We start from the raw sequence: 16,881 nt of genomic DNA, 5'->3' as shown, positions 1-16,881 counted from the left end.
GTGCCTTGCTTAAATTTAAAAGCCTCAAGTTTAAAGTGTCTATATTCTACCATTTGAGATACCTTAAAACAGCCGAATATAAGCACTAAAGGCTCCTAATTAAGGTGCCGAACTCTGAACAAAAAAGTGCTGATTCAAGAGTTTAAGCAATCTGATGCCATTCATGCCAAATATATTCAGACATTTGGAGCAACCATAGTTTGAACACAATTAAATTTGAGCAGTTATGATCTAACCAAATAAAGTCTAGCTTTACAGCAACTTTTCACTAGTGACTTGTGAATTTAGATGCTTTCATTGAATGCTGCACTATGCCAAGTCAGAGGCCCAGTTTAGAATATTTGAGTCCTGAGAAAAGTTCTACAACTTCCAAAATTGCAGTCTTAGCCTATTTAGATGTTTGCAATTTTTAGGGAGATGAGACATTTATGAAGTTTTACTATACACACTACTACATTTAATTTCAGTATCAAAAATGTTTTACACCACATTAAGTTAATGGTCTTTTATTGGAAAAAAAGACTAGCATTTACAACTTGGAATGGACATAAATTGTAATATCTTTAACAGCCATGTTGATCATTGTGCTGAAGTCCTACGTAGATATAGGCTACTCTGCCGGCTCCAAGTCATGGTACACAAGATTTAAAAATGAGAGTCCAAAGATGCTCCCTTGGTGAATGTTTTTCCCAAAAATTTGTGAACAGTAACAGCCTGACAGCCGTTTCACTATAGTGCAATGCAGACAATGTCAAACCAATATAAACAGACATGCCATCTGTAGTTAAGATCACTGCATTTTTGGAGCACACTAAATACAGAAGAACCATTCAACCTTAAGGATTTTTTTTTTTTTTTACTCTATTTGCATCCTTCAACCATTTTGTTGCACACCATATCCTGAGGTATAAACCAATTTAAGAGTTAATCTGCAGTGACAATTTTATACTACAAATTGAAATACAATCCACTGTACAACAGAGTGGATTTTTTTTTTTTAATACAAAGGTTTGACTGCTCAATTATCAAGCTGCATGCATGAAAAAACTGGCCAGCCCAAACAGTGTAATAGTTAGCAAATGGAACTTAAGTCCACTAAGTGCTTCCTTGTTGTTTAAAGGTAGTACAAGTATTTATACTGTAAAACTGATGTTTAACTTTATCTTTTGGGGACAGGACCACCAACCATTACATGCAGATTTTTTGTGGACAGAAGGTATTTGACATTCAGTTTTGCTATACAGAAACAGAATGAGTAAATGAACATTTTTGCAAGAGGTAAGTAAAAGATTCAATTTGATTCTTCTAGAGGGGAAAAGGAAGAGTCTTCATTTTGCAGTCATCATCTGTACGAATTCTGGAAAAAAGTAAAATAAAAACACATCAGTTTTACAGAAAAGGGCAGATATGCAATAGTGAATGCAAGAAAGAATGGGACAAGATTCCCCAATTAAGGTTCTTGGGTGAAGCCAGAGATCAGATAGAGTTTGCAGTAGATCAGTACCTTGTAATTGCAATCACATTTTCCACTTTCTGTACTGCTCAAGAACAAAAGTGGATTCACACCTGAACTAGTAAAGTGAGCTATCCGCTATCTAGTGAGAAACTAGAAACCTTTCCCCCAGAATTACCATTGCAGAAAGTCATTTCCCAAATATTGGCAAAATCCTCCATAAAATGGTAGTTTATACAGTAACTATACAGAAGTTTGAAGATTACACAAGCAAGGACTATATACTTTATTTAGGTCTTTTTTATACCGACACTCATGATACCAATCATATCGTATCGGTTTACAATAAACAGTGGTGCAATAACATTAAAATTAACAACTTCGTGAACAATAGGCTAGGAGAGAGGGAGAGAGTGAAAAGTTACAATAAACAGGGGTACTTGAACTGGGAGGAGGAAAAGCCAGAGTAGTGGCTAGCATAGAAATAGGTAGTATTTAGTCTCAGAAATAAATATACAGATATATACATAAGGCTATAATAGACTCTAGCCTTAGCCAGACATGTAAAAAACTCACCTTCATAATTGACCTGTCCATCTCCATCAATATCTGCTTCCCTGATCATTTCGTCTACTTCTTCATCTGTTAATTTCTCTCCTAAGTTTGTCATTACATGGCGCAGTTCTGCTGCACTGATGTAGCCGTTGCCATCCTAAGATAACAGAGCTATAAACTTTCAATATTTGGTTCAGTAGAGGCTATTACTAAATGTAAGTCAATGGCAATCAAACAGCACACAAGATAAGGGTAGGCTCAGGATAAGTAAAAGGCCTTATGCATTACTACAAGACATCCAAGGCAGTCCTAATTTTAGGATGTTAGTACATGTAGCCAAGTCCCTAAGCTACAGGCAGAGACCAGGACTGCCACACTTAAATCTTCATAGATCCCCATCTAGTTCTGCTATACAAAAATACTATTTGCAAAAATGCTCACTTAAAGTAAAACTGAATAGATGGAAAGGGGGAGGTTCAACTTAGTCTTAGCAAAAACCTGTCTCAAGTTAGTTTTTTCAGTGATGACAACAGTAAAGTTTGACAGCAAGAACAGTATGGGGTGGGGTAGAAAAAGCTAGACATTTAAGTGGGTGCATGTAGAAGGCATTTTTTGGATCTTTATTTTGCAGTTACCTTTAAAGATGTGTTAAACAGGCATTAATACTTTGAGGCAAGAAAATGAGTAGCCTATTGGTAGGAACAGAGAAACTAGACTGAGTTTCAAATTATGTTGCTATGACTGAGCAAATTATGTTCTCCTGCTACCTCAAGTACACAGATTAAGAGAGCACAGAGCTCAGTACTTATGTAATTTATTATAAAGCATTCTGGTTAATACTAAGCCAAAACTCCTTAATGCTATGTACAACTAAAAACAAGCAAATAGGAAAAAGGTACATTAAGACATTAACTGTACTTTATCAAGTTAACTGCAGAATTAGAAGCAAAATAAAGGTTCAAATCATGTAGGGGGGATCCTTCAAAAGTCCTGGGGCAGGAATTTGAGATTTGCTAGATTCCAGGTAAGTAATTGCCTGTGCTTCTGTGATCCAGTTGAAGACTAATTTAGAGAGACTTTCCAGTCAAAATACACACCTTATCAAACACTCGGAATGCCTCACGAATCTCTTCTTCACTGTCTGTATCTTTCATTTTTCTAGCCATCATGGTCAAGAATTCAGGAAAATCAATGGTGCCATTACCTAAAGAGAAAAGTAAACATTTTGTAATTTCAGGAAACATCTTCCAATACCTTAAGAGCCATATTATGTCACATTCTGAGCTAAATATCAGGATTAAATGGAATAGTTTCAGAGCTACAGAGTGAGCTTGGCAGTAGTTTAGACTGGTTCAAAACCAACCCTATTTAATGGGCATTACAAAGGAAATGAGAATTCAGTTTACCCTCAAGTCTTGTTTGATGCATTTACCATGCACCTGAAATACTACTGCTTTTTAATTTATATTCTTCCTATCAGACACTTCAAAGCAGAGGATGAAGTGACTTGCCCAAGGAACAATGGGATTTGAACCCTGGCATTCCTGGTTAATAGCCTGCTGCACCAACCACCACACTACTCCAACTCCAAGTAACCTTTCAGTGTTAAAACAGAGTTCAATATCCTGCCAAAAGTGTTCAACCAGCAATTTTCTAATCTTTGCAATATTGTATAATTCTTTAGAAGACTGAACAGCTGAAATTTTTCAATTCATACATTTTGGCTACAATATCATGTTGTCCAGATAGTCATTACTTTGCTGAAACTCCAGTTCTCAATTGCAAAATGGAATCAGATGCCCTGCCTCTGTCCCAACTAGTCTAGACTTAAGTCACTGGGATGACCAGCTTTTATTTTCATCCTGAGGAACATGTGCAACATGATTGACAGTAAGACTACTCTAAAGCTGTAAACTGGTGTCAACTATTGCAGCTTGGCATATCAAACCCAAAAGAGCTTATCTAGTTTATTGCTGCCTTGTAGGTTGAAGCTTTTTAATCTTTTCTAAAAATATATGTCAAGTATTGAAGTTTTAGGTTCTGTCCAAGTTACATTTGCAGTTTTTTCTTCAGTGCCCCCTCCCTTTTTCAACAGAATCCCTAGACTACAAAAGGTTAGTCAGAACAAAAAAGCTCTGCTTGAGATGATCACCAAGAACTTACTCAAAAAAACTACAGCCTAATCAGTTTGCCCCACTGAAGTTTTAGATTACAGAGAAAGACCAAAATGTCATGTGCTGAACCAGTGGCTAGAACATAAGAAATTGCCATGCTGGGTCAGACCAAGGGTCCATCAAGCCCAGCATCCTGTTTCCAATAGAGGCCAAACCAGACCACAAGAACCTGGCAATTATCCACACACTAAGAAGATCCCATGCTACTGATGCAATTAATAGTGGCTTTTCCCTAAGTAAACTTGATTAATAGCCATTAATGACTTCTCCTCCAAGAACTTATCCAAACCTTTTTTGAACCCAGCTACACTAACTGCACTAACCACATCCTCTGGCAACAAATTCCAGAGCTTTCTGAGTTGACAAAAAGAATTCTTAGATTAGTCTTAAATGTGCTACTTGCTAACTTCATGGAATGCCCCCTAGTCCTATAATTCAAAAGTGTAAATAACCAAGTCACATCTACTTGTTCAAGATCTTTCATGGTCTTAAAGACCTCCATATCCCCCTTCAGCCATCTCTTCTCCAAGCTGAACAGCCCTAACCTCTTCAAGCCTTTCATAGGGGAGCTGTTCCATCCCCTGTATCATTTTGGTTGCCCTTCTCTGTACCTTCTCCATCGCAACTATATCTTTTTTGAGATGCCGTGACTAGAATTTTACACAGTATTCAAGGTGTGGTCTCACCATGGAGTGATAGAGGCATGATGACATTTTCCGTTTTAACCATTCCCTTCCTAATAATTCCTAACATTGTTTGCTTTTTTGACTGCTGCAGCACACTGAGAATACATGATTTGTTGCTTTTACTTTACTAAAGTTTGTCTGTCTACTCCAGGGATGGGCAATCTGCAGAAAACAGCCTGATTTTTCCCTCACTAACAGGCCGATACAGTTCAGTGCTCTTGGACGCGTGTTTTCCCTTACCCCTTATTCAGTAAGGGGAGGAAAACGCGCATCCAACCCAAGGCACCTAACAGCTCCCTCAACATGCAAATGCATGATGATGGCCCTATTAGGTATGTGCGCGGGATACAGAAAGTAAAATGTGCGGCTTGGCTGCACATTTTACTTTCAGAAATTAGCACCGACCCAAAGGTAGGCACTAATTTCTTCTGGCACCAGGAAAAGTGCACAAAAAAGCAGTAAAAACTGCTTTTCTGTGCACCCTCCAACTTATCATGGCGATATTAAGTCTGAGGTCCCGAAGAGTAAAAAAAGTTAAAGAAATTTGAGTTCGGCCCACGGCTGTCGGGTCGAAAACCGGATGCTCAATTTTGCTGGCGTCCGGTTTCTGAGCCCGTGGCTGTCAGTGGGCTCGAGAACAGATGCCGGCAAAATCGAGCGTTGGCTGTCAAACCCGCTGACAGCCGCCGCTCTGGACACTAGCATCCCTAGTGCCTCCTTTTGCCAGATTCTACCGCACCACCTCATTTGCATACTGTATCACGTGCACCGGCGAGTGGCCAGTGCGAATGCCGGGAGAGCGGGCGTTCGTCAGCTCTCCCGTGTTTTTACTGAATCTGCCTGTAAGGGGCCAATGTAATAAGACCTGTGATGAAGTCTAGTTTTTCTGGGCTTATTTCAGTATACGTGGCAAAGATAGGCAGCTGCACGGGATGTAACAGGAGCATGCTGTAGCAGAAAATCCACACAATTGCATGTGCCATTATGTACATAAAACCATGTGCTGGAGGGACTATGAGCAACCCATCCAGAAAACCTGCTGCGGGTTAAGACCCATGATTAATTGGGGAAAAAGCTTTTCCCTTTCAAGACAGTGGTGTGGAAGTAGGACTAAAGGTGACTCAGGCCCTCAATTGCCTTTTCAGCTTGTTCTGACCTACCATAGCATTAGAAAAAAGTGGACATAATCCACGATTACATTACAGCTGCATGGACACCCACACCAAGGCCAGCAATGAGAAAAATGGTTTGCTATAGATGCTTTAGCTTAACCCCTGCCCCAACTCAGGCACTAAACCCAATACTAACCATTCTCCCTGCTAGTTCAGCTCCCTGCATATCCTGCAAATGAAATTGTCTCCCTTACATGCATTTGTGCAAAGTCTTGTGGGTCTAGTTCCTGCACTGCACACACACACATGCAAAGTCAGCACAGGAAAGTGTACACAATTACCCACACAAACCGTGGCAGGTTGAACAAGGCTCATTACATCAGCCCCCAAGGCAGATGTATAGCTGAGCTGAAATTCAGTGCAGTTTCCTAATGCACAGGTTTGTGGGATTTTTTGGGGGGGAGGGGGGGTGAAGCAGTAAGCTAGTGGTATACTAATATATTCTGAGTTAACTATGCACGAACCAGAAAATATCTACAAAGAAAAGGCTTAGTACACAGCCACATGTTCATAAATCATGTTTTGTGCACATAAAATACAGACTACAAGTGCCTGAGCTCCAGCTTCTGACCACAAAAGCTTAACTCCTAGTCTGAAGTACAGAGAAGTTTCCAGCACTAAACATGAGGTAAACCAGCACACCTCTGCATGGGGCAGATGGGTTGTCCCGTGTCCCCCCCCGAGGAAAATTGGTCCTTACCTGCTAATTTTCACTCTTGTACCACGGACCAGCCCAGACTCCTGGGTTTCTGTGGACTGTCGTATACCCCTGAAGTGCCCCCTAGAGTGTCAGTATTCCACTGTACCCAAGCAGAACAATACAGATTCACAACTGTCACTGAACAACCTCCCCCCGAAAAGCAGAGGAAATGAAGAACTCTTAACTGAAATTGAAAAAAATACCCTATAATTCTGACCCTAAACAGGGAGGCATATGAAACTTACAACCAGAAATGAACGAACTACCAGCTGAGCAGACTCTCCTTGGGTGGGACTCTGGGCTGATCCGTGGTACTATGGGAACAAAAATTAGTAGGTAAGAACCAATTTTCCTCTATTTGGGGGGAGGGGGGGGGGGGTAAATCAGCCCAGACTCCTGGGATGTACCCAAGCTTCCCTAACCAGGGTGGGACAGAGTCCTGCTCTGAGAACACTGGCTCTGAACTCCCCAGGCTCAGGTGTCCGGACATCAAGTCTATAGTGTCTCACGAAAGTATGAGTGGACTTCCAGGTAGCTGCCCTACAAATCTCTTGCGGCATCACCTGTTGACATTCTGCCTACGAAGTCTATTGCAAGTGCATAGAATGAGCTTAAGCCTGACCGGAATTGACCGGCCCTGTACAAGGTATACTGACATGATAGCCTCCTTCAGCCACTGGGTGATAGTTGCCTTGGAAGCTTTGACCCCTTCTGGGTCCACTCCATAAGATGAAAAGATGATCCGTCAAACAAAAACTATTTGTGATTTCCAAGTAATGCAACAATACCCGTTTCACATCCAGCTTACGTAAATCTCTGGCAAAGAGGAATCCATACCCGCAAAGGAAGGAGGCTCCACAGACTGATTTAAATGAAAAGCAGAGACCACCTTCGGGAGAAAGGATGGAACAGTGCACAATGAAACACCCGCATCCGAAATCCTTAAGAAAGGCTCTCTGCAAGATAACGCCTGGAGTTCTGAAATGCGCCGTGCAGAAACAATAGTGACCAAACACACCATTTTCAGAGAGATCTTTCAGGGTTGCCCGCTTCAAGGGCTCAAAGGGGGCCTCACAAAGGGCACGGAGGACCAAAATTAAGTTTCCAGGAAGGACAAGGATTCCTAACTGGAGGGTGCAAGTGCTTAACCTCTTTCAGGAACCTAGCCACATCAGGATATGAAGCAAGCACACCCCATGCACCTTACCTCGAAAACAAACTAACACCGCTACTTGAACTCTCAAGGAATTAAAGGTCAGACCCTTGGACAAGCCTGCCTGAAGGAAATCTAGAACCTCTGGGATTGAGGCCCTGGCAGGACTAATGCTATGTTCCACACACCAGGACTCAAGACCCCACAGACCCTAACATAGGCTCTGGAGGTAGAGGTTTTATGGGAGTGCAAGAACGTGGCGATAACTGCAGGCAAATAACCCCTTGAACTTAACCTCTGCCTTTCAAAAGCCATGCCACTAGACAGAAGCGATAGACCTCGCCGAAATAGACTGGCCCCTGGCACAGCAGAGTTGGGGATGGAGGAAATCTCAGTGGGCCATTGACGGCTAGAGTCAGAAGATCCGCAAACCACAGATGTCGTGGCCATTCTGGAGCCACTAGAATCACTGTACCTGGGTGAACTTCTATGCAGCGCAACACTTTTCTGACCATTGGCCATGGAGGAAAGATACAACAGAATGTCCCTTGGCCATGGCAGAACCAGAGCATCTACTACCTCCGCTCCCAGTTCTAGTTGCCGACTGAAGAAATGAGGCGGCTTGGCATTGCAAAACGTTGCCATGAGGTCTATGGATGGCCTGTTCCAACGCTGGCACAGAAGACAAGGCCTTGTCAGAGTTCCCACTCTCCTGGATCCAACTGGTTTCGACTTAGAAAGTCTGCCTGCACATTGTCGACCCTGGTGATGTGGGAGGCCGCAATCTTGAAAAGGTGCTGTTCTGCCCAGGCGATCAGAAGGCATGCCTCCGTCACCACCGGATGGCTCCTGGTTCCTCCTTGACTATTGATGTAAGCCACAGCTGTGGCATTGTTGGATAGTATCCTCACCGACCGCCCTTCCACTAAGGGAAGAAGGGCCTGCAATGCCAGCCGAACCACCCTGGTCTCCAATCGATTGATGGACCAGGAGGATTCCATCCTTGTCCATTGGCCCTGCACTGCCACCCTATCCGGAGAGGCTGGCGTTTGTTGTGACCACGATCCACATGGGAATCTCCAAGTCCTCTCCCTGACGCAAGTTGCCTGGACACAGGCAATGTAGACTGGCACGCACCACTTCCGTCAGCAGTAATTTAAGCTGGAACTGCTGGGAAAGTGGACTCCGGAGGATGCATATGAGCAAAGGCCCATGTAACGAGCTCTGAAGCCATTGACCCCAGGACCTGCAGATAATCCCAGGCTGTGGGCTGAAGCATGGAACTGAATAAATCCATGTGGGAAATCAACTTGGAAAGTCTCTTCTGTAAGAAACACCTTGCCAGAGGCCGTATCTAATCTGGCTCCCAGAAACTCCAAGGACTGAGAAGGAATCAGATGGCTCCTGTCATGGTTTTCCACCCAACCTAAGGAAGTCAACCTCCGGAGGACCCTCTGGACTGCGGTCCTGCACAATTTCAGACTTCGCACGAATCAGCCAGTTGTCCAGGGAGGGATGAACCAATACCCCCTCGCGCCGCAGGGCTGCTGCTATCACCACCATCACCTTGGTGAAAATCCTTGGCCTTGTTGCAAGGCCGAACGGGAGTGCACAAAACTGGAAATGCTGGCCGAGGATCGCGAACTGTAGGTACTTCTGATCCGGATGGATGGGAATGTGGAGATAAGCCTCAGTCAGGTCCAATGATGCCAGAAACTCTCCGTTGTGGACGGATGCTATCAGGGAGTGCAGAGTTTCCATCTGAAAACGAGGCACCTTCAGCTTCCGATTGACCTGTTTCAGATAGAGGATGGGGCAAAAGGTTCCTTCCTTTTTCAGCACAATGAAATAGATTGAGTAATGCCCGTGCCCGAGTTCTCTGGCTGGAGCTATTGCGCCAAGGTCTTGTAAGCGCAGCAGGGTCTCATGTACCACTTGTCTTTTGGCAGCACACACATGGGGAAACCATGAAGGGGTCACAGATTGACTGTGTTCGATTATGCTTAGGACCCATTGATCTGATGTTACTGTGGTCTACTCCCTCCCTCCAGGAATAAGGACAGCCTTCTCCCAATCTTTGGACCCGAGGAGGGAACCAGCTGCCCTTCATTGTGAAGGCTTGGGACCCCTATGAGGTTGAGGGGCTCCATCTCTGGAGGACCTCCGGCCTCGAAAGGACTGGGGCCACGTGTTTTGACGGCTTTGTCCCTGACGGAACAATGAGCCCATGGAGCGAAAACATCGATTTCCCCGAAATCTTGCTCTGAGGGAAGGATCCCCTAGTCCTGTCCTCCGGCAGCTTATGGACCTTGTTCTGAGCGACTTGATCATATCATCCAATTGCTGCCCGAACAACAATGCCTTTGAAGGGTAGTGAAACCAAATGCGACTTGGAGGATACATCTGCCGACCAATTTCGCAACCAAAGGAGACGCGTAGAAACTGCCGACACCACCACTCTTCCTGATGTCCGCAAATGATTATACAGGGCATCTGCAATGTAAGCCACTGCAGACTCCAGCCTCCCTACCTGTAGTGACTGGGCCTCTAAGTTCCACAGATGGTTGGAAATCCTGGATCCAGCAGAGACTGGCCTGCTGTGTGAAGCTGCTGCAGATGGCTGCCCTGACACCAAGAGCCGAAACCTCAAAGATCTTCAGATGTACCTCCAATTTATGGTCCTGCAAATCTTTCAAGGCCGCGGCCCCTGTTACTGGAATAGTCAGCTTGTCACTGCTGAGACCGCAGCATCCACCTTAGGCACCCTGAGAAGATCCAGCGTGTCCTCTGGGAGCCTGGGTATCTGGGTCCACATCCTGATCAGGTACTGGCTGCGGAGAATCCACCTGATCCGAAGAATCAGAGGATGTGCTGTCCCTCTGACATACCATGGACCGAAGCGGGTGTTTCTCCTTGGGTGCGCCACCCGATTTCGGTAGCTGAATCGGCTTCTGGGCCTCAGAGGAACCCCCTCCTGGCCCTGCTGCCGCAGGAGCCCTGCAAGCTACCATGTGCCCCTGTGCCTTACCAGCCCTGTGCGCCTTAAGAGCTTTGTGCAAAGAAAGCACAAAATCGGAGGTGAACAACGAAGGCCCTTCGGAATCCTCCTCGTCGTCCATCTGCCCAGCGCCAGCCAAACAGGCCCCCATGACAATGGGGAGGCAGGAGCCCATCCCCCTCAGCTGCTGTATCCTGCTGCCACATGGTCCTTAAAATGGCCTCTGTTCCTGCACTGAGCTGAAATGGGTCTGGGGCCTGATGCACACTCGGGACGCCGACCCCCCTTGATTTCGCGGGCGCAGCAACCCCCGGATCGAGACACTCCATACAATTGCCGGTCTGGGAGAGCCGCCGCACCACGTGGCATAAAAGCAGGGACCTAAATTTAGCCCGGCTGGAGAGAGGAACAGGAGAAAATCAAAAGCCGATGCGATCAGACCTGTCCGCGGTATGAAAACACCCCCCATGGTGAGCAAGCTAGGCCAGCAGAGGAGAATTTAAAGACTCGGTAACCCAATTTTTTTTTTTTTTTTAAATCTTACAGGGGGCTAACTGAAGGTGAGAACCCAAGACCCCTGGGATCACCTTCAGTGGGCAGTTACAAGGTCCTCAACCCTCTGTTCCTGAGCCTCAAGTACCGGGGGGGGGGGGGGGGGGGTGTGGGTCCCACCAGGACCTGACAAACCCCTGGGAGGCTAAAATTGGGAGCTAGCCTAAGATCAAAAATCAGACCCCTTGGCTAGTTAGCCATACATACGGAATACCCAAAAAAAACCACCTACAAAGGACCCTTAAATCCTAACCAAATACCAGACTTCAGGGAAGCACCTCTTCCACCTGCTGGAGACAGAAGGGAGCACTTCAGGGGTATACGACAGTCTACAGAAATTGGTCCGTCTCCGCCTGCTGGAGGGGAGGTAAAACCCAGGAGGCTGGGCTGATCGGGTACGTACAGGGAACTAATGATATCAATAGGATTGAGTTTCCATGCAAGGGTGCCAACTTTAAATGCACATTGTGTACTAGATGCATTGCTGTATTTGCAGAAAAGTTTGCACACTAAGTAAATAAGCATAGGTTGAATTGTGCACTTTGCAAAGTACACCTTAAAGATCAGCCCCTAATAGTCAATGGACTCTCTACATTCCCTCTGGAGCACTGCCTATTTAAACATTTCAATCTTGCTAAGATGGGATGGGACCTGATGTGCAAGTCTGCTGAGAAAAGTGAAATTGAGCTACAAAAGACTAAGGATAAAGATCCCATGAAATCTGCTCTAGACTGCCTAAGTGAATCACAAGAGTTAAACACCAAAGTCCTGCTAAAAAAACACCTCACTAGTAATTTTAAGTTTGAATTTCCATTGCCATGACTTGATTTACCTTTAAAAAATTTGCCAAACTCAATTAAAAAGTTCTGTACATATTTAGAAAGGATTTCCCCAATACCATTACAAACAAACATTCTACCTAGATAACTATTGATATAAAATTTTAATTAAAAAAAAAAGTCTCACTTTCACACTATTGCCTGATTACCAAGCAGTTTTCCTATATAAAATGGAAAATCTTATTTACAATCCCATAATTTAACAAGAACCCTCTCCTATAATGCAATATTAGATTATAGAAGAGCCCAATATCTTTTACCAATACAAAATGAAGCAATCATGCTTTTGTGCAGACACCTGTCTGGGTAGGGTAATGCATAGTGTAAACCATAACCTGACAGAGCCAGGTTAATTCCCCTGCCACAATTATGTACAACACTGAGCAAAATACATGGGCAAACATTTAACCAAGGATATGGTAACTGAATTTGCCTGTTCTGCATGTACAGAGGTGTGCATGTATTAACTATGTTAAGTACACAAATTAGGCCATTTCTGGCTAGTTCTGAACAAGCTGAAAATGTTTTTGTACAACTACAACAGCATCATGGAGGTCCTCTAACCCTCTTCCTACCTGGCAAAAAAGCTAAGGGGTCAGGTACACCCTGCTGGTACAAAATCCCAATCCTTTCAATCTGCAAGGACCTCTTGGGTCCCTGACCACTGCCAGTAAGAAATCCAACCTAGGTCCACCTAGCTGGGACTTGACCACTTGTAACCCTGTCCCCCATAAGATTAAGATTTTCAGAGGGCCGGGAGATTTCACTGGCTCCTCTAGTCTTGCTGTTTAGGAAAAAATGGTTTCCCCTCAAAGCACCTTTAATTTGGTTGCAGTGAAAAAAGTTACAGCACTATGAAATTGCACTGATCAGAGATTTAAAAACGGAGGCTGCTGAAATGCTATGTCAGCACTGAGTTTTGTTTGATTTCTGGGCCCAATTTACAAGAAGTCACATGATTTACAAAAATCCCATTTTAGCAGCATACAAGAATTTTATGCCAATTAGGGAAGTGTTATGTTAAGTAACTCACAGGTGGTGACAGTATCACTGATCAGACTGCTCCTGAATTGTCTTACTGGTAATTTCACTCAGATCAAGATCTTTTAGCTACTGTGTTAAGCATTTTACAACACTACTTACCCCATCCCTAAGACCTGGCAGAGGCGAGAGTCTATTCAATCCTATTGCTCTTGATGCTTTAAAAATCATACCCAAGGCACAACATGAACTACTTGTGTTTTGTTGGTTGCTCTGTTACTGCCATTGAGTCACTTTGGACAGTGGCAAGCCATTCTTATTACAATATCAATAATATATCCTTGTTACAGAAAAATACCACTATTAAACACTATAGAAGAAAAACAAAGGAGGAAAGAAAAAAAACAAAGAAAAGGAACATGAATCAAACCTAGCACTTAAAGAACATCTCCACAGCTTGCCACCTGGTATAAGTTGGAACTTATCCCCATCTAGATCAAACTTCTTGAATTGCTCTAGTTCAAAAACATTTTACCAAGCACTTCAACTGATATGCTCTCTAGACCTAGACAAGTCTGGATACAACCAAATTGTCCCATAAGCTCATTTCTGAACAAGACTATATTGAGATCTTGTTCAAAGACAAACTGTAAAGTCACTGTCCAAAATATCATGCACAGAAATCTAAGACCTCCCATAAGATTTTCCAAAGGCAAACAGGAGCTGAACTCTTTTCCACCAAAAGTAGTTTGATAGATTGAAGTGCCTTTTCTGAAAAATTTCCAAAAAATGTATCTTAGCATTCTTGAAGGAAGCATTTGAGATTGAGGAAAAAGTGAAATCTTAAGTTCAAATGAGAACAATTTAAGGAATTCCATCTATTAAGAAACATGTCCATCATTAAAGTCATTAAATAAATAAAATAAATTAAATAAATTAAAGTCAAACTAGCCCATTTCAACTGACTGAGAAATCAGATTAAAGCTCAATACAATTCTCTAGAGTCCTGCACATCCAACAGATTTATAACTGGACAAAATTGTATCTGTATGCAAGGATGTGCAAAATGTGGCTTCCTCCCTCCTGAATAAATGGGTACTGAGCAATACTGCAGAGTACAGGAGAGGATGAACTGGAGAAGGAAGCATACAACTGAATGAAGCAGATAAGAGTCACTGCTCTAGCTCCTCTCCTGACCTCAAAGTGATGCTGGTTGGAGACAAGAGGGGCTGAAATAAGGGAGTTTTCTTCTGCTCATCCCTACTATATGCCTCTCCTCCCCTTCTGCAATCAGCAGCTGTGGAGGACAGAAAAAAAAAAAAAAAAAAAAAAGGTCAGCCACCTGCTCTGGTTCACCATCCTGTCCAACCCCCACCACCTGCTGCCTAGAGTAAAAGGCTGTTTTTTTGGGCTGTCCTCTGAAGAGAAGGAACTGGAATACCCAGAGCCTCAGGCCCAGCACTCACTGTTTCCAAGATTTGAGATTCCTTTGCTGTCAACTGAAGTAGAGCTGCCACAAATTATGGTCAGCATAACGTGACAAGGGAAAGAAGTGAATGTAATGAATTCTTTGGGAAGTACATTAAATGCATGTTGTGAGAGTTGTGAATTCTTGGAGAAATGGTGCGAAAGGGAATGAGTGCTTCAGAGGGCAATGTGACAAGGGGGTAAATAGTACAAGAGCTTATACTGTGCCGCCCCTCCCTACAGCTAAAGGCCTCACCTTACCTCGTCTCCCTCTGCCGGGGCTCACACAATCGGCGCGGCCCATTCGGGGCAAGAGCTCGCTCACCCCCCGAGGGTGAGCCGCACAGCAGTGAGCAGTCAGCGAATCGGGAAATTATAAAAAATAAAGAAAAAAATCCCCTGAGGCAACATAGAAGCAGGAACTAGCAGTGAGTCTAGCCGTGCCTCTCACCTCAGCCGGCCTATCAGGAGCCGACTGAGGACGCTTTAAATCTGCAGCAATGCAGACGGCGTCGCACGCCCGAAGGAGTGCGACTTAAGGGGCTTGCCCCTTAGTGTGCCCCTTTGTGACCCCAGGGCTCACAATGCTACACGCCATCTCCCGCATCCCTAGTCTGCTCTCTTACTCCAGACTTCTTCAAACAGTCTAACCTCATTCCATCAAATCACCATATCCCTCTTCACTATCAACCAGACAACCCCGCTAGCCCTCAGATCTCAGCAGTCCTGAGCTTATTCAAGTACCTCCAGCGTGATCCAGTAATCATATCCCTCCTCACAATCAACCAGACTACCCCACCAGTCCTCTCATTTCAGCACTCCTGAGCTTATTCAAGTACCTCCAGTGTGATCCAGCAGTCAGCCATTCCAGCATTTATCAAACCTCCCCACGCAATCAAACTCTCAACCAACTTTTCTCCAACACAACAGTTCAGAATGACAGATTTCCAATCCCTATTCTGCAACACAACCGCCTCACCACAGGTAAAGCCACCTTGCTACACAGACCTCGCAACTATACAGCCCTCATCCCAATTATTTCACCTCTTACCCAATTACTAGGCCTAACACTATTCTCCCTTAGTCTATTCAATGCACACTCTCTCACTAAAAAAACTGATTCTCAATGACTCACAGACTCCAATCCAGACATTTGTGCCATAACAGAAACCTGGCTCAAACCAACAGATATTGCAATAATAAATCAACTCCCCACCCATCTCTATGATTTCTTCTCCCTCTGCTCAAAAAAAGGAGAGGGGCATTCTTCTGGCAGCCAAAAGAGATCTGAGATTCCCACCTCCCAGCAAAATCGGATTCTAAACTAGAAATAGGACTTTAAGACAACCCAACTCCAAGTCCTACTCGTCTACGCCCCTCCGTGTCTTCTTGATTCTGATGCCTCCCCCTTGTAGAAACAATTGCAACACACTTAAAGCTGGAATCCCAGGCTATAATTTTAGGAGATTTTAATTTACATGTCGACAACCCCACGCTCACCACCAACTGTGAGGCTTTACAAACTGCCCTCTCAGCCATGGGCTTTAAGCAGATAGTCAATAAGCCCACCCACAAAGCTGGCCACACCTTGGACCTCATCTTTGTAAATGCTGGGATCAATTACACCTCTCCCCCTTCCTGTACTCTGGTCAGATCACTCACTAATCACCGCCACCTTCACTCTGACAGAAATCAGGAAAACTCCCCCTTCGAAATCCTCATTTCTCTACAGAAGACCCTGCTCTTCTGACAACCTTAGCAACCAGCTCGCTTCAGAGCACCCACACATTGACCTCGCTGATCCTAACTCAGCTATCCCCTCCTGGAGCAACATTACTGAGGCAGTAGCAAACAAACTGTCCTCTTTCAACAAAAAAACTAAACCCGAACTCAGCAAAAAGACAACCGCGGTTCACAAGCAACCTTCGTAAACTCAGAGTCTAAGGCAGAAAGAAAGCAAATGGCGTAAGACCCCCTGCCCCAGCCGCCTACAAACTAGCTCTCCATCTCTAGAGGATCTCCACCCTAAGATCTAAAAGGGATTACTATGCTAGCAAGATCCATGACCTTGTATTTGACACAAAAGCTTTTTGCTTATGTATCGAACCTGACACAAATCAACTCTCCTGATATTCCCATAGACCTAGCTCA

The 16,881-nt window shown here is 44.2% G+C and overlaps 1 protein-coding gene across 2 annotated transcripts in view; it reads right to left on the bottom strand.

Moving 5' to 3' along the window:
- Nucleotides 1-490: 490 nt before the first annotated feature.
- The window catches only part of CALM1 (calmodulin 1), a 65,146-nt gene continuing 48,755 nt past the window's right edge, over nucleotides 491-16,881 (bottom strand). For both annotated transcript variants that reach the window (XM_029597784.1, XM_029597783.1), the window contains exons 4-6: nucleotides 3,106-3,212; nucleotides 2,030-2,165; nucleotides 491-1,357 (exon numbers count right to left, since the gene is read on the bottom strand). In XM_029597784.1, coding sequence (XP_029453644.1) covers nucleotides 1,329-1,357; nucleotides 2,030-2,165; nucleotides 3,106-3,212 — 272 coding nt within the window. In that variant the 3' untranslated portion in view covers nucleotides 491-1,328. The remainder of the gene's footprint in view (nucleotides 1,358-2,029; nucleotides 2,166-3,105; nucleotides 3,213-16,881) is intronic.

The sequence above is a fragment of the Rhinatrema bivittatum genome, chromosome 4 (genome assembly GCF_901001135.1).
Source record: "Rhinatrema bivittatum chromosome 4, aRhiBiv1.1, whole genome shotgun sequence".
NCBI classification, from domain to species: Eukaryota; Metazoa; Chordata; class Amphibia; order Gymnophiona; family Rhinatrematidae; genus Rhinatrema; species Rhinatrema bivittatum.
The sequence above is the reverse complement of the archived record's forward strand: the minus strand, read 5'-3'. Positions and strand labels throughout refer to the sequence as shown.